General features: G+C 34.3%; 1 protein-coding gene across 1 annotated transcript in view; it reads left to right on the top strand.

The window, feature by feature from the left end:
- The window catches only part of Abcb7 (ATP binding cassette subfamily B member 7), a 167,416-nt gene that overhangs the window by 140,949 nt on the left and 7,710 nt on the right, over positions 1-18,757 (top strand). Inside the window, exons 5-15 of the mRNA XM_050127331.1 lie at positions 1,121-1,253; positions 2,121-2,389; positions 3,347-3,435; positions 3,525-3,612; positions 4,609-4,783; positions 5,671-5,828; positions 6,682-6,845; positions 6,997-7,126; positions 13,753-13,924; positions 15,108-15,211; positions 17,377-17,484. Of these exons, the coding sequence (XP_049983288.1) occupies positions 1,121-1,253; positions 2,121-2,389; positions 3,347-3,435; positions 3,525-3,612; positions 4,609-4,783; positions 5,671-5,828; positions 6,682-6,845; positions 6,997-7,126; positions 13,753-13,924; positions 15,108-15,211; positions 17,377-17,484 (1,590 nt within the window). The remainder of the gene's footprint in view (positions 1-1,120; positions 1,254-2,120; positions 2,390-3,346; positions 3,436-3,524; positions 3,613-4,608; positions 4,784-5,670; positions 5,829-6,681; positions 6,846-6,996; positions 7,127-13,752; positions 13,925-15,107; positions 15,212-17,376; positions 17,485-18,757) is intronic.

Genomic DNA, 18,757 nt, shown 5'->3' with positions numbered 1-18,757 from the left:
CCCCCATCAAGTCCCCCTCCCTAGTCAGCCCAAAGAGCAATCAGGGTTCCCTGCCCTGTGGGAAGTCCAAGGACCACCCACCTCCATCCAGGTCTAGTAAGGTGAGCATCCAAACTGCCTAGGCTCTCACAAAGCCAGTAAGTACAGTAGGATCGAAACCCATTGCCATTGTTCTTGAGTTCTCAGTAGTCCTCATTGTCTGCAATGTTCAGCGAGTCCAGTTTTATCCCATGCTTTTTCAGACCCAGGCCAGCTGGCCTTGGTGAGTTCCCGATAGAACATCCCCATTGTCAAGAGGGTATCATGGCAATAGGGCAGGTGCTGTCTTTTCAGTGTGTTTCATAGTCCTTGTTCATTGTTTGCATTTGTTTTTAAGTCTGTAATTTAATCTTTTCAAAAGTCCTTTGGTAGTCTGTAAATTTCCTGAACATAAGTGCTGCTTTCTATATTAGAATTGTTTTAGGATAGTCTAAAAGAAATATAGGACAAATGAAGGCATTCGATGTTTGATTTTTTTTTTGAATGATATTAGAACAAAGACTGTTGTGGGCTAAACATATCTATCAGTGGTAATCTTTCCCCAATAGTAAATCATTCTTGTCACTTTTCAGCTTTTATGATCCTTTTTGCTATTTCAACTTTACATTAGTGAAAAATAACTTTAAAGTATTTATTACCTATATACTAAATATTATACTTTATTGCAGTAGGATGAAAAAGACTGATATAATGTAGACCCCCAAGACTATAAAAGGAAAGGAAAATATATATACACAGATAACTATAATGCAAGACAGTTTACTGCTAAGTGCCATGAGTTCTGTAGGATTATAGAAAACATTTTTAGCAGCTGATAAAGAATGCTTTTGTGGACGCAGGAGCATTTGACTAATTCACTAAGTTTGTAAATTAATATTAACATGGCAATGTGGTGTAAAAATCTTAAAATAGCAGAGCTTCTAGTGCCAAAGATTTTTATCTTTGTAAATTTCAAAAATCATTTCAATTCCAGTAAATGTATCCAGTAAACATTACCACAAATAATATTTTAAGGAAAATATTTGTACTTTATAATAAATGTTTTGTGTATGGTGGGTAATTGATGTTTTTATATTTTTAGGCCATGAATATTGTGGTTCCTTTCATGTTTAAATATGCTGTAGACAGCCTCAACCAGATGTCGGGAAACATGCTGAACCTGAGTGATGCACCAAATACAGTTGCAACCATGGCAACAGCAGTTCTGATTGGCTGTATGTGTGATTCTTTAATCTGTCTATAGGTGTTGACTTTCTTCAAGAAGGTTCATCATATTTGAGCAGATGACCTTTTCACCACAAATACAACTTAGCATTTTGGATTTTTATTATTTTATGTGAGATTTGTTTTGATCTGTTTTTGAAAATTCTTTCTATGATATGCTTTGCAAAACTTCTGTGACAGTAGCATTTTTCCATGTTTAAAAAAGAATAATATAAAATAAGACATTAATTGTATTACCACTACCTTCACTAGGCTTTTTTATAAGTTATCTTTCTAGAAAGGCCAGTTATTTTTTTACTGTTAATATTACATAGAAGTGGATAATTAATGATATATGATTATATCATATTAGTGCTTTGTTAAAATATATTGAGTAACCATGACATACAAATGCAATTAGAAAATAATAGAATGTTTTTTCAAATGAAGTGGGGAGCTGTACATTTGAAAAGGCTCTTTAACACTTTAGAGACAGAAACAGGAGCTTGCTAAAAGCACTTGACTCTTCAGGATCTAAGCCTTTTGCATTTGTTGTTTGAGAGAATTGAATTAGATATTGTACACTTATCCACAATGAGGCCATCTGGGCTATTCTATATTAAAAGTGTTTTAATTGGAATTTTTTTCAGCATCTGAAATCTAGGGTCAAATAACACTGAAAGGGATTTATGATGATGGAAAGGTTAATACTCATTAGAGTAGATGAGTTCTATGATTCTTTTAGTGTAAATATTCTGTGTTATATGTATTGAATGAATTATTCATCGTATAAAGATTTCGTGCAGCCTTGCCACTTACACTGCTCCAATTCTAATGTTTCTATACCCCCTCCTACTTTTTTTCTTTTGTTTTGTTAGACGGTGTATCAAGAGCTGGAGCTGCCTTTTTCAATGAAGTTCGAAATGCAGTATTTGGAAAAGTAGCCCAAAATTCAATCCGAAGAATAGCCAAAAATGTATTTCTCCATCTTCACAATTTGGATTTGGGTTTCCATTTGAGCAGACAGACAGGAGCTTTATCTAAGGCTATTGACAGAGGAACAAGGGGTATTAGTTTTGTCCTCAGTGCTTTAGTGTTTAATCTTCTCCCTATCGTATTTGAGATGACGCTTGTCAGTAGTATTCTGGTAAGTAATGTGTTTTTTCATAGTAACCTTTTATCTTTCAATCTTATTAATAGCAAATAAGTAGTTGAAGCTGTTTTATGCTCTTGCATACCTTGATGCCAGAAACATTTTGCTGTTTGTTTCATTATTTTGCCACAGGTGTCAAAGGACTTTCCAAATTATGTATTATTTTTTAGACACCTAGATCATTGATTAGTGCTTCTAATGTTTTTTTTTTCAAAAATTTTGTATGTCACACATTGGATTGTGTGATCAAAATATTTAGATTTGTTTATCAATCCTAACACATTATAACATTGTAAACTTTAAATTAATTCCTCTTTAGGTTTACACGGTTTCAATGTTAGAATTTCATGGTATAATTGTGACAGGTGCAATTTGACCTTCTTTCCTTGTTACCTTGAGTAGATTGTTTAAGATATTTGATTTTTAATCCATTATTGATTAATGTAACTTCTCACCATCATAGTTTTTATAAGTATCCTTTGAAGTTTGCTGTTGTGATGCTATAAAGCGACAAGAACAGTAATTACTTTCTTTTTTAAGTTTTGTTTCATTGTATTGTTTTTAAAACAATAATTCTAAAATAAGGAATATTTCTTATTTATTTGAAGTGCATAGTATCTTAAATAATACTTTCAAAGAAAATAATATTCTCTATAAGCTTTCTGTTTTGCCAAGTTTTTTATTAAAATTTAGACTATAAACTATATTTAGTATATATATAGTATATTTAGACTATATGCAGTTACAATTTTGATTCAAAATGTAATTAAGCATGGTTCATCATCACCTTTTACTAAACTAATTATTTTTCCATTTTAAAAATTTCTATTTTATTCAATTTTATTGTACATAATAGAAAATATTGCCACGATCTCTCACTTTTCCTATTGTAAATGATGAAAGCCAGAGACAATTCAATCACTTTTCACTTCTCTTGACTTCTTTTTCCAGTATTACAAATGTGGTGCCCAGTTTGCATTGGTAACCCTAGGAACACTTGGTGCATATACAGCATTCACAGTTGCGGTTACACGGTGGAGGTATGGTATTTCCCAGAGGCCAGTCAAGGCTGCAGAAATTAGTTATGATATAGCATATGTTTCAGGCTGTGTAAATCTTTGTCTTACAGAACTAAATTTAGAATTGAAATGAACAAAGCAGATAATGACGCAGGTAACGCTGCTATTGACTCACTGCTGAATTATGAAACTGTGAAGGTAATCTAAGTGTCTTTTCGGCTGCCTTTCACACTAGGATTTGTTCTGTCATTTAATTTAATGGGCACTGTAAGAATATCAGATTAGGATAGGATCTCTAGGTGTGATGAAATAATACTCCTTCATTTTTCTTTTGTTTAGAAATGTTCTTTTCTCTTTGATTTTTATTTGGAAATATCAGAATTTTACCTTCTGAGTTTGTAAGTGATCATAAATATATGATTAGCATCTTGATTACAAATGAATATTAGCTAATTAAGTTGACATGCAAGTTCTTGATCCTCTTTTTATCCTTCATAATGCCTAGCATCGTGCATTCCCTTAAATTTTTCATTCATTTTTGCATTTATTCACTTAATAATTACTGAATTGCTCTCATATACAAAGCACTGTACTAAGCACTAGGCTATGATAGGAGGAGATGGTAAAAAAGATTACAATGTCTCCCTTGACTTCTCATAATTTTATAATCTGCTAGAAAAGTTAAAGGAAGTATTCAAATGACTATTCAAAAAGTCATGATATGGTGAGGGCAGGTGGAACTATGAATTTAAGGCCTCAGGTTAAGGCTTTGTGAAGGAAGTGTCACTAGTAGAAGGCATGTTTAAATCAAGTCTAGGTTCAAATTTATTAGCTAGTTGAGAAATGTTTATTGGATGAATTTTGAATATAATCCATTACTTGAAAACCTTCAGGAATACCATAATCTAATATATTGAAAGTCAATATTTTTATGTTTGACAATTTCATACACGTATATAATGTATTATGATTATATTCCCCCCATTATCCTTTCCTGTCCCCTTCCCATTATCCCTTCTTATTCCCTTCCTACTCCTCTGACCCATTTTTCTCTTCAAAGTTGAATTTTATTTTATAATAGGATTTTCAATACCAAAGTATATCTGTATATTAAGTATGATAAAACTTACACCAATTGCATAGAAGAGTATATATTCAAATTTGCCCATAGTTACGATTTTTATATATTTATAGTATTTTAATAATGAAAAATATGAAGCACAGAGATATGACAGATTTTTGAAGACATACGAGACTGCTTCATTGAAAAGTACCTCTACTCTGGCTATGCTGAACTTTGGCCAAAGTGCTATTTTCAGTGTTGGATTAACAGCTATAATGGTGCTTGCCAGTCACGGAATTATGGCAGGTAATGGATTGATGGTTATCACATTTAGACACTATTATAAATGGGTTAATGGAAGAAATAAGTGTTTTGTATTAGTTGTAAAGTGTGCTCAGGAAAGCACTTTGACATTTTCAGAGTGTTTTTCTTTTCCCATTAGAATGTATTTTCTTGATTGATAATTCTTTTACTTCCTTTTTGTTAACACTGACTTACTTATTGAATGAAAATACTGCTTATTCATTTTATGGTTCTATAATGCGATTCTTTAGGAGAATTTGTTTTAAAAATCAACCATGTAAAATGTTTACTTTTATGATACCTTTTTAAAAAATAATAATGCTTTTATTAATTTGAGACATCAACCTTTTTAGTATCTGGTATCTTTAATTTTTCTTATAAACCTGGAAAACAATGCTATTAATATACTGTTTAGTTTAAAGGTCTTGTTTTGTAATTCAGTAGCTTTTTCTACTGGTTTTTTTTTCATTTACAAGTAATGTCTGTGCCTAGTCTTCATAATATGAGATGCATCATCTTTCTTGGTCATGATAGCCATTCACTCCAATTTTAATATATGTACTTTTATGAGTTTTCTTTTTAAATACTATACAAGAAATCTTTGCTTATGCCTTAGAAAAAAGGAAATATTTTTAACCTTCTTATTCTGTCATTACTTAAATCATTCTTTTTCATATATTACAGTGTGTTAGGTATGCTTTTCCCTCTCCATGCAATATACACCAGGTTCCTACATTGCCTAATTCATGCATTCATATGCTCTATAACTTGTGTCAGCTTAAATGTTGCTGATTATGTACATTTAGAACTATGTGTCACAGAAATTGGCTTTAAAACTCTTTCTTAAGCTAGAGAGCTTATACCTTTTCTTTTTCCAACTGCATAATAAGGTGCCCTTACCGTCGGAGATCTAGTAATGGTGAATGGACTGCTTTTTCAACTTTCATTACCCCTTAACTTCCTGGGAACTGTATATAGAGAGACAAGACAAGCACTCATAGATATGAACACTTTGTTTACTCTGCTCAAGGTAGACACGCGGATTAAAGTAAGTAATGTGTATAGTAGCCTTTTCAGAAGATCATGGAATACTGTCTCACTAATACTGGGTTGCTCCAGGACAGTGGTTCTCAACTTGTGACTTATAACCTGTGACAGAGGTCACATATCAGATATCCTGCATATCACTTATTAACACTACAATTCATAAACAATAGCAAAATTATGGTTATGAAGTAGGAACAAAAATAATTTATGGTTGGGGGTCAGCACAACATGGTTGTATTAGGAAGGTTAAGAACCACTGTTCTAGGAGAATATTCTTACATCACTAGGTTAGACAAACGGTTTCCTCATTGTCATCTCTTCCCCAACTCCTCACCAAGAAAATCTTTCCTGTGCAGTGATTGCATACCCCTTTAATCCCAGCACTCCAGTACTTGGTACACAGAGGCAGGCAGATCTTTGTGAGTTCAAGACCAGTCTGATCTACAAAGCAAATTCTAGGACAGCTAGAGCTGTTGTTATACAGAGAAACCTGTCGTGAAAAAAAACAAGATAGATAGATAGATAGATAGATAGATAGATAGATAGATAGATAGATGATAGATAGATAGATAGATAGATAGATAGATAGATAGATACAGACAGACAGACAGACAGACAGACAGACATGGATGAATGGATAGAGTGAGTCTTCCCTGCATCTGGCATATATAGGAATTTCTTATCTGCTCATTTTTGTGCAGTGAGTAATGAAAAAAAATCATACTTGGAAGTGACCTTATTCCATTTGCATAAATCTCCTTTCCCATATTTTTCTTGCTCTCCCTGTTAATTAAAAACATTGTCTAAAGAGTAGTATAAGTATTATGTTGTTTTTCTTTTTTCTTCCCTTCTAGGACAAAGTGATGGCATCTCCCCTTCAAATAACACCACAGACAGCCACAGTGGCCTTTGATAATGTGCATTTTGGATATATTGAAGGACAGAAAGTCCTTAGTGGAGTATCTTTTGAAGTCCCTGCAGGAAAGAAAGTGGCCATTGTAGGAGGTAGTGGGTCAGGGTGAGTAATTTAGTTTTTTATAAAATTCTACATTATTGTCTGATAATTGTGGAGGTGAATTTTTTATCATAGTGAAATAATTACTATACTTAAATTGAGCTTCCCTAATGACGACAGATGCTGATTAGCCTTTCTTCATCTCCAATTTCAGAAAGAGCACAATAGTGAGGCTGCTGTTTCGCTTCTATGAACCTCAGGAGGGTAGCATTTATCTTGCTGGTCAAAATATACAAGATGTGAGCCTGGAAAGTCTTCGGAGGGCAGTGGGAGTAGTACCTCAGGTATTGTAGAACAAAAATGTAATTGTTAGAGGGTTGGTGGATATATTACTATAATAATTTGAATCCAAGGAGCCAGCAATGCTAATGAAGTGGATAATGTTAAACTGTTCAAGTGAAATTCTACTACCAAAAGGAATTGTGTTTTGAGACAGCATCTCACCATGTACTTCTGACTGGCATGGAATTCACCATGTAAATCAGATTGTCCTCAATCAACCAGACATGGTTTCTAACCATAGCTCTAAGACTAATCAGTTCTATGGCACTAGTCTCACTTTCCTCATTTCTAAAATAAAGATAATATTTATAAGAAATAGTTATTATAGAGGATACACACATATATATTTACCAGACACAATACCCACAATATAAATGTTCAGAAAATTAAAACTAATACTTTTGAATATCTTTTAACAAATTAAATTTATAATTACAATGTAATTTATCTACCAACCTCAAGTTTTATGCCTTATTTGCTACTGGTCTACTTTATTATCAGGCATACAGTGCTTGACTGATAGTAATCATTTAAAAATATTTGGTGAGTGACATTGAAACAGAGAAGTAAATTCAAAGTAAAGCCTGAGAAAACAAGAAGTAGATAGTCTTACAGTGTATATAGTTTTATCTTAAAAGTCTATAAAGGAGTTTGAAGCTGTACCTGAATGCTAGAGTACTTGTCTGATGTCCATTGGTAAAGTTGATTTATGAAACCAAGTATCAGATCTCTGGGAGAACAGATCATATGGGGAAGGGAAAGGAGAAAACCTATAAGAAAGTCACCAGGAAGGAAATGGTTATCACAGCATTTGGGAGGCTATGATAGAGTAATTGACTTAAGATTGAGGCAGCCTGGGACATAATGCATTCCAGGCAGCTCTGGACTACAGAGTAAGATTCTATCTTTTAAAAACTAAAACAAAAAGAGTGATCTGACAGGGGTATGCCAATTATAAAAGGTCCCCAAGTGCTCCAGCATATGGCACTCCTTTCTATCCCATCTTTTGCTGAAAATCACAAATTTTAGTCGTATGAGTCACCTAGGAAGATTGTAGAAATTCCATTTCTTTTTTCACATGCTCGGTTTCTGATTGTGGAGTACATTGTGAGCCCAGAAATCTATATTTTTAATATGCATCTTATATGATTCTGATAGATACTTTAAGACGTGACTTTGTGTTAAGAAACAGTAACCTATACTGTTTGCCAAGTGAACTGCATTCTGGACTGTGACTTCATTTGGTCAAGTGTTCTAATTCATATGTCTTATTTCTGCCATTTTGGGGGCTATATAATGATTTCAGGCATCCTTTTGAAAATTAAAACCTCAAATTCACAAAGGAAGAAAAACAATTTATCCTTATTGGAGACATTAGTAATACAAACTTTGGTGAAAATGAAATAATACTTTCATCTAATAGATTGATAAATGAAGTTCTTTTTTTTTTTTATTCATTTCTCTTTGGGGGCCCTCCAGTCAGCTCCCAAATAATCACACAGAGACTTCTTAGGAATGCCTGGCCTTAGCTTGGCTTGTTTCTAGCCGGCTTTCCTTAAATTATCCCATCTACATTTTGCCTCTGGGCTTTTACCTTTATTTTTGTATATCTTTTATTTCCTTCTTATTCCATTGCTGGATGTGTAGCTGGGTAACTGACCCCAAACATCCTTTTCTCCTTCTTTTTTTCTTACTACTTCTCCCTTTCTTCTTTTTCTCCTATTTATTTTCTCTGCCTGGCAGCTCCACATGTCCCTCTTCTGCCTAGTTATTGGCTGTTCAACTCTTTATTAGACCAATCAGATGTTTTAGGCAAGCAAGTAACAGCTTCATAGAGTTAAACAAATGCAACATAAAAGAATGCAACACATCTTTGTATCATTAAATAAATATTACACAGTATAAAAGAATGTAACTCATCTTTAACTAATATTCCACAACAGATAAAGATTTTGAAAACCAGAATATCTAATTTAGATATAATTCTGTAACATGGGCAGCATTGTTTTGCTCATGAAAGAATATGGCTTTCATCATAAGAAAATTAACAATACATATAAAGTTCTGCAAAAGTATTCTAATAACTCTGACCCTAGGAAATTTTAGTAAGAAATTAAAAGATACAAACATGGGTCTGTTATCTACAGCATTATTTATAATTGTCCAAGGTGGATACCATATAAATATTCAGTGATAACTGAATGTTTGAAGTATTATAGTTTCAAGTGCCATGTAGTCATTAAGTTTTATCAAATTATATTATGATTGTTTTGTTGAACAAATATAGATATTTTGCCTGCATTTAGTCAGTTTTTGTACCCCATGCATCCTGGTGCTTGAAGAGACCAGAAGAGAGATTTGAATTTCTTGAATCTGAGGTTACAGATGAATGTGAATGTGTACTGGGAACTGAACCCAGATTCTCTGGAAGAGCAGCCAGTGCTCTTAACCAGTGAGAAATTTCTCCAGCTCAGCATTAAAGTTTTAAAGAATATTGAGTATCACGAACAGTCAATTCGACTATGTAAAGAAATATTAGATTAGTTTAATGTTGCAAACTATTACTTTAAATATATGAAGGTGTGTTGTGTTGACAGAAGTTTCTGTTTTTCCTGGTCCTCCAGCCATTCAATCCCAAAGAAACATACAGAGTTCTACATTAATCATAAACTATTTGGTCTATTAGCTCAGGCTTCTTATTAACTCTTATAACTTATATTAGCCCATAATTCTTGTCTGTGAGCCATGTGGCTTGGTACCTGTTATCAAGGCAGTCACATCTTGCTTCCTTTGCATCTGGGTGAAAGTTGCAGACTGAGCTTTCCTCTTCCCAGAATTCTACTGTTCTTGTTACTCCACCTCTACTTCCTGCCTGGCTACTGACCAATCAGCATTTTATTAACATACAAGTGACAAATCTTTACAAAGTACAAATCCACTATCCCACAGCAAAAATGTGTTGCATTTGTTTATGCTGTATTTGTTTAACTATGTAAAAATGTGTTACATTTGTTTATCCTGCATTTGTAACATGTAATGATGTGCTGTTTTGCCTGCCTAAGGCACTTGAGTGGTCTGATAAAAATCTGAATGGCCAATAGATAGGCAGTACAGCATTAGGCAGGGTTGGCAGGCAGAGAGAATAATTAGAAGGCGAATCTAGTCTTAAGAGGAGAGAACTATGGAGAAAGAGAGAGAAGCACACAAGGCCAACAGGCAGTGAAAGTAGGACATACAGAATGAAAGAAAGGTCAAAAGCCCTAAGGCAAAACATAGATGGAGAAAAGCAGGTTAAATTGAAATATAAGAGCTACTAGGACAAGCATAAGCTAAGGCAAAGCATTCATAACTAATATTAAGACTCGCATTTTTATTTGGGAGCTGGCGGTCCAAGAAATTTTATTTGGGAGCTGCTATAAAGGATATCAAACAAAATATTCTGGCTGTACAACATAGATTAATACTTGCAATTAGAGAAAAAGATGGAATAGACACCAAAGCATTGATGTGGTTTTCTAGACAATAAAGTTAATACATTATTTAGTTTCTTAAATTTGTGAACTGTGTGTGTGTGTGTGTGTGTGTGTGTGTGTGTGTGTGTGTGTGTGTCTATGTGTCTGGTGCATGCCATGTTATGTCATACCTACAGATAGTTCTGTGGTTATTTAAACTAAATTAACAATTGCATTATTTCACATAATTACTCATATTTAGTGTGTGACAAGAGTATTTAGCAAAAATCATGAAAATAGTTTATTTGTGTTTTGTTTTGGGAAATAGGGTCTTACTCTGTACTGCAGGCTAGTATCAAGCTCATGGTGCTCCTACTTCCTACCCCAAGTGTTGGGATTACAAGGGTGAATCACCACACATGTTTAGTTAATTTTTATTTTATCCATTTTTTGGTTATATTTTTCTGTTTTTCAGTTAGCATTTATTAATTTTTTTTCTGAATATAAAGTACTATAAAAATAGTTCTGTGTGTAGGACTTTGAGCTTATTTGGTACATTTAGTATGAGAAATTTATGTTAGTCGTGGATATATAAATGATCAGAATATTACTTGAAATAATATCTGAAATTCTCAACCTAAAAATACTGTAAAAGAAGACCTTTACTGGGTCTCCTGGTGAATATTAACAATTAGAGCCATTTTATTTCTCCTTGCTCTCAACCATTCAGAGACTGAAAAAAGAATAGGAGATAAATGGTCATTTGAAATAAATTAGCTTTAGTATGCCATGTCAAAACAAGGTGAATTATCAAATGACAGCTTGCACTGAACTTCCTCTAGTAAGTACACACATGATGCACAAATTCTTTATTTGCTGAGTTTCAAGGCCAAAGTAAAAGTTTCTTATAAATACAGGGAAATATATCTAACCTCATCAGTAATTAAGGAAATTCTAATGTAAACAAAAAGTACATTTCACTTTAAAATCATAAGTGAAAATGAGTACCAGGGTTGCTAAAGCTATGGAGATCTAGAAACCTTACATGCCATTTAGTAGAACATGCTCATATATTACTAGCTGCTGTTTTTGTAGGACAGCTGAGCAATAACATTACAAAGTAAATATAAACTTCACTTTTGACCTATCAGTTAACATCTAGGATTCCGGAATTCTTGCATAAATACTTAAGTGTGTAAAGCCATTTATATAATGCTTTTATCCCAACATGTTAACCACATTAATAGACATTAATGGGGGAATAAGTAATTTTTATCTACAGTAGGAAATATATAGCGATTAAAAGAATGAAGTATGTTTCTATTATCTAGAATGGAAAATCTCCAGTATATGTTAAATAGAAAAAGCAATTTACAATGTAGTATGTGTAATTTGGGTTCCCTTGTATTGGAAAAAAAGCATATGGTTAAGCATATGAATGTCTCAAAATAAGTCTGGAATGAACATAACAAATTATACATGGTAATTAGCTCCAGAAAGAGACCTGAGACTGCAGGTCTAGTAAAAGGGATTGTTGTGGTTTGCTATTTACAATTACTTTATGTCTTTATACTTTTTATTTTTTTTTCTTACTTAACATTTTTTTTACTTTTTTTTTTTTTGAGAAAAGGAAAAAAAAGTTTCCGCCTCCTCCCAGCCTCCCATTTCCCTCCCCCTCCTCCCTTCTCCCCCTCCACCCACTCCTCTCCCCCTCCCTCTCCAGTCCAAAGAGCAGTCAGGGTTCTCTGCCCTGTGGAAAGTCCAAGGTCCTCCCCCCTCCGTCCATGCCTAGGAAGGTGAACATCCAAACTGGCTAGGCTCCCACAAAGCCAGAACATGAAGTAGGATCAAAACCCAGTGACATCGTCCTTGGCTTCTCATCAGCCCTCATTGTTCGCCATATTCAGAGAGTCCAGTTTTATCCCATGCTTTTTCAGTCACAGTCCAGCTGGCCTTGGTGAGCTCCCACTAGATCAGTCCCACTGTCTCAGTGGGTGGGTGCACCCCTCGTGGTCCTAACTTCCTTGCTCATGTTCTCCCTCCTTCTGCTCTTCATTGGGACCTTGGGAGCTCAGTCCGGTGCTCCAGTGTGGGTCTCTGTCTCTATCTCCATCCATCACCAGATGAAGGTTCTATGGTGATATGTAAGATATTCATCAGTATGGCTATAGGATAGGGTAATTTCAGGTTCCCTGTCCTCAGCTGCCCAAGGAACTAACTGGGGACATCGCCTTGGGCTCCTGGGAGCCACTCACTCTAGGTCCAAGTCTCTTGCCAACCCTAAGGTGGCTCCCTTAATTAAGATTTGTGCTTCCTTGCTCCCCTATCCAACCTTCCTTTATCCCAATCATCCTGTTTCCCCAAGTTCCCCCCATCCTCCCCTTCTCACTTTTCTCTCCCCATCTCCCCTTACCCCCATCTCACCCCACCCCCAAGATCCCAATATTCTCCCCGGCAATTTTGTCTACTTCCCATAGCCAAGAGGATAACTATATGTTTTTTGCGGGGGTTCACCTTCTTATTTAGCTTCTTTAGGTTCACCAATTATAGACTTTATTTATGGCTAGGAACCAATTATGAGTGAGTACATCCCATGTTCATCTTTTTGGGTCTGGGTTACCTCACTCAGGATAGTGTTTTCCATTTCCATCCATTTGCATGCAAAATTCGAGAAGTCATTGTTTTTGACCGCAGCGTAGTACTCTAATGTGTAATGCTCAACCTCCTTAGCGATCAGTGAAATGCAAATCAAAACAACTTTGAGGTATCATCTTACACCTGTCAAAATGGCTAAAATCAAAAACACCAATGATAGCCTTTGCTGGAGAGGCTGTGGAGGAAGGGGTACCCTCATCCATTGCTGGTGGAAATGCAATCTTGTGCAACCACTTTGGAAATCAGTGTTTCAGTTTCTCAGGAAATTCGGGATCAACCTACCCCTGGACCCAGCAATACCACTCTTGGGAATATACCCAAGAGATGCCATATCATATGACAAAAGCATTTGTTCAACTATGTTCATAGCAGCATTATTTGTAATAGCCAGAACCTGGAAACAACCTAGATGTCCTTCAATGGAAGAATGGATGAAGAAAGTGTCTTTATACTTTTTAAAATTTATATAAATATGTATAATGAACACATATACAATAGGTGTCTATACAAATCTGCTTCAGGATGCTGTCCTCTTCCATAACACTATCTACTACAACCTTTTATATGGAAACATCAGTGCTTCACCAGAGGAAGTATATGCAGTAGCAAAATTAGCTGGTCTTCATGATGCAATTCTTCGAATGCCACATGGATATGACACACAAGTTGGGGAACGAGGACTCAAACTATCAGGTGAGCAAAGATTTTAAAGCTTTTACTTTTATATTCTCCTCAAACCAATTTGTTGGGACTGTTTATATTATTGATGGAATCTCATATATATCAGTGTTAATGTATAATCCACAACCTTTAAGGAAAGCCAAGACTTACTCACTTGGAATATAGTAAAAGTAGAGTTAATTAGTTTAGTACTGAATAGTGTATCTCTCATCTTATTTCCTAGGTGAGGTTCAGATGTCTAAACGTCCTTACACTTGTCCTGTTCATTTTCTTATCTTTCTTAGTTAGCTCACTGGTGAAAGAAATTTTGAGGTTTTTATATTTTTCTATGCAAATGTTTAATCATGAGATGGTATATTTAATCATAACTTTAAAATGACTGGATTTTTGAATAATTTATTTATTTACAAAATTTATTAAGTATACACTGCATGTGTCCTATGCCAAATTATGTATGGCTAAATGGGCCTGCTGTCAAGCAATGTGTGGTCTATTAGAAATTTTTTATTTAAGTTAAGAATATTTTAAGCAAAGGTTTTCTAGTTAAGTTTGTTTGTGGTTATTGTTTGGTCATAGCTTAGTAATATATGTTTATCATTTCAGTGTACCTTATAAAAGTTTATATAACTTGCCCTTGTAGTTAAGAGAAGGTAAAATGTATTTGGTATACACTCTTACTTTGAAAAATGCTATTAAATAACCGCTTATCTCAAAACATACTTAAATATTAGATTGGGACCTTTTATGTTAAATCATAAATTAGGTATTCATGGTTTCATGTCTTTAAGTTTTCTAGTTTCAGATATTGGGTTTGTCCTTTGATTTGTTGATTCATTGCTAATGAATTTTTTATCTAAGGGTTTTGCATATTGAAATATCCATAATAGAAAGTAACATATATGATAAACATGCTTTTGGTAAGAACAATTGAAAAAATCAAAGTTGTTACTTATCATTTTTATTCATTTCACTGACATGAATTAGAGATTCATTAAGATTGAATTTGTATTCCAGGGAATATAGTTTGTCAAAGGATACCATATATAGACTTAGACTGAACAATTCAGTTAAGTGGCAAGTGATAAAGAATTTAGGTAAATGTTACAGGTATAATTTGATGGTTATAATCAACAGGAATACTAGAAACAGAATATTCCTGTATTGTGTTTCCTTAAATGAAAATATTCTTTTTCAGGAGGAGAAAAACAGAGAGTAGCAATTGCAAGAGCCATTTTGAAGGACCCCCCAGTTATTCTCTATGATGAAGCTACTTCATCATTAGACTCAATAACTGAAGAGGTAAATGACAATGAAAATAACAAAAGAAACTTTTTTCCTTGGAATCTTCAGTGCAATGTTTGCATTACTTAGAACAGTGGTTCCCAACTTTCCTAATGTGACCCTTAATACCCTCATGTTGTGGTGACCCCCAACCGTAAAATTATTTCTGTTGCTACTTCATAATTTTGCTACTTTTATGAGTTGTAATATATGTGTACCTGTTACACAAGAAGTCTGATATCTGACCCTGTGAAGGGATCATTTGACCCCCAAAGGGGCTGCAACTTACAGGTTGAGAACCACCGACTTAGTGTTTTGAATGTATTTCAGTGGGAGATATTATAAAGTAAAATAGCCAACCCCGTCTTTTTATATGGCACGTGTTAGTAAATTCTACAAAAGCCAGGTTGCATTGAACCAGATAATACATTGTTACAAATGTGCTTCCTTTTGGAAGTGTATGATACGCTATGCTATTACTATATCACTCCTGTATCTTGCAAAGCTATACATATTACCTGACATGCTAGTGAGGGAAGAAAGTTTTAGTAACTGTCTTATTGTTTAGCACTCCTTAATAGAAGTCATGTAAGTGACTCTGACACAGTCTAACCAGAATGCCTTTCACTTACTATTGAAGTGCAAGTCAGACCATCCAACCCTTGGAATAGTACCATTTTTTTCAGTTCACAAAGTGTTATGTAACAGCAAAACTTTTGTGACAATGATGCCATGATACTACCCCAACTAGTACATTGCATCTTATAACATCTTTACATTACATACAAAAGTTTCAGCAACAATGGTAATTTCGTGTAGGTTAGTCTAGAACTAAAGCTAGGCAAATGTTGCAGTTTGCTACTTTTCACTGAGTATGTGGTAGGAACCTAATGTTAACTTAGAGGTCTTCTTTCAGCTTTACAGGCAATGTGATTTAATATTTACATGTGGAATTAAATTTGAGGGAACATTATTATTTTATTAGCAACATATTTAAAACAGTTCAAAGTAGATTCATTTGAGAATTACATTTTGAATGAATATTGAACAGGACTAGATCCCATTCACAAGAGAATAGCAACCTATTTATGAGAACTTCATGCCTAAATATATGTTGTACAAGTTATAAGCTAACAGGATAAAATTTATAACAGCAGTTTTTGAGTCACATAATATAATTATGTTAGAGAATATATCCCATTCAGCATTTACAAAGAATTCCTCAGAAGAAGAAGTTTTGATAAATTTCAGTGAGTCCTTTTAATAGGTAAAGGGAAGTCAGAATTTGAGCTTTTATAGGTAAGAAAGGAGAGAGACTCTCTACAAACATAAGGTTGATCATTAGTCTGTCCTAGTAAAAACATAAGGTCTCCTTTTCAGAAAATTGTATGTTCCCTGTAATTTATGCTTTTAAAACATGAAATGTTTAGAAATACCTGTGGGAAGCCAGTGAGCATATCCCTATTACCCACACTGTTTCTCTAGCCAACAACTTCTATAGATAATTGAATTACACATGTAACTGTCTTACACTTTATAGTCAGTAAACAAAATCTGTTTTCTAGAATGTATTAAGAACCCAAAATGTGAAAAGGCACACCTTTAATTCTATCAGTGTAAGGCCATTTGGATCTACATAGTAAGTCTTGTAGCAGCCAAGCTACATACTGAGACCCTACCTCAAAACAACAAACACGAACTCAAAATGCTTTTGAAAAAAAAAAAGACTGCCTCAAGTAAAAAGTTCTTGGATGTGTTTTGCCTTTGAACTAACGAAAAACAAATGTTCCTGCAGGCTTTCAGACTCCTTTCTTTGAGTTTTTTTTTTTTATTTTCTCTGCTTCCTGTTACTTGAATATTTCCTCATTTTAGTTTTCTTCTTGTTGATAAGATTATAGATGACCGTGTTCCTCATACCGTTAGAGTTTGTCTTTTTAAAATCATATTGTCTCAGATGTTTTAGTGACATGCTGCCTAAGTGATATTTTTTATTTTAGTATTCTAATAATTACTTTCCAATTTTCTTTGTTTTTTGTCCTTTTGTTTCTTTTAGTATTAGAGGTGAAATATTTAGTGTTGATATGAATTCCTAAGTTCCTTTAGTAAAGATAGCATTGTTTTACTTTCCATTAACCTAATGAAAGCTCAGGTTTGGTTTTCTCATACTCTTGTCAAACTTGTAGGCTATTCTTAGTGCCATGAGGGATGTGGTGAAGCACAGAACTTCGATTTTCATTGCACACAGATTGTCAACAGTGGTTGATGCAGATGAAATCATTGTCCTGAGCCAGGTAAGAAATGAACTTTAAAAGATAGTATTCATTGCTACTCAGCCTTAATTAGAGAAGTTTTTCTCTGCAATGATAGGCAGTGAATGAAAGGACTTATGGCTGCTGAAGATGCAGAAAATAACTGACAGTTGAGTGTTCAGCCCTAAACAGCACATTTATGCCACTCTCTCTAATGCTTAGGGAACATGGAGGAATGGGTCAGGGGTGTTGGATTGGGGGATAAAGAACCAGAAGAAAAGAAGAAAGACTGTGAGGTGCTATTTTCTGGCCATGACACAGCAATTGTAATCATCATCTTTCAGCAACTGCAGCTTCCTGCACTGGGGGTGCACAAGACTGAGCCAGTCAGCAGTCAAGTCATGAATACAGGAGGGTGTCACAGGGCATATCCTTCCCCAAGAAACTATTAATTGCTTATGGAGTCTAAGGGAGGGCTGTGATTGTCTTCACTTGTGTACCCAAGGTACCACCAGACTCTATTGGATACTTCTAAGCCAATGGTCATATAGGCTGTCCTGGTAAAAATCAGTGGATTACAAAACAAAAAGACATGAATGTAGGAAACGCATTTATAGGGAAGAGGAGATTTAACAGGGATAAAATGAAGATAAGAAAGGGCAGTGGTGAAAGTAATCAGTAAATTTTATATATCTATATGAACTTACCAAAGAATAAATTTAATAGAAACTATAAAAGGAAAAATGATAGTATTTGAAGAATCTTAGAAATAATTATAGGTACCCAAAATTTAATTATTGTGTCCAATGAAATATTTCAGAATTTGTGTTCTTTTCATGAAATTAAATCTTAATAGTATTCTGGTTTTTGTCACTTTTGTAGGAAATAATGCATTAAATTTCCAAAAAGGATAAACTATATTAACTCACTCTTTATTAAAGTACTAAAAGCAAATGTTTGATTAGGAAAGTATTAAATCTTCAAGATAGAAGCATATTTTCAATGATTGTCTATATAAAATAATTTTGCTTCATTCAGTTTTGCCCTGAATAGATCTTTGCACAGTGTCTTTGTATTTTCATTGTTATATATATATATGTGTGTGTGTGTGTGTGTATCATAAATATCTTAAAATTTACAGTAAAATAAAAATGATCATTTTTTTAAATATAATTTTTTATTGAAAAAAAAGATTTCCGCCTCCTCCCCGCCTCCCATTTCCCTCCCCGTCTCCCTTTTCCCCCCTCCTCCCTCTCCTCTCCCCCTCCCCCCACTCCTCTCCCCCTCCCTCTCCAGTCTGAGGGGCAGTCAGGGT

The sequence above is a fragment of the Alexandromys fortis genome, unplaced genomic scaffold (assembly GCF_014885135.2).
Source record: "Alexandromys fortis isolate MF-2015 unplaced genomic scaffold, M_Fortis_MF-2015_v1.1 scaffold_266, whole genome shotgun sequence".
Classification (NCBI taxonomy): Eukaryota; Metazoa; Chordata; class Mammalia; order Rodentia; family Cricetidae; genus Alexandromys; species Alexandromys fortis.
Note: the sequence above shows the minus strand (reverse complement) of the source record. Positions and strands in the feature narration are given on the sequence as shown.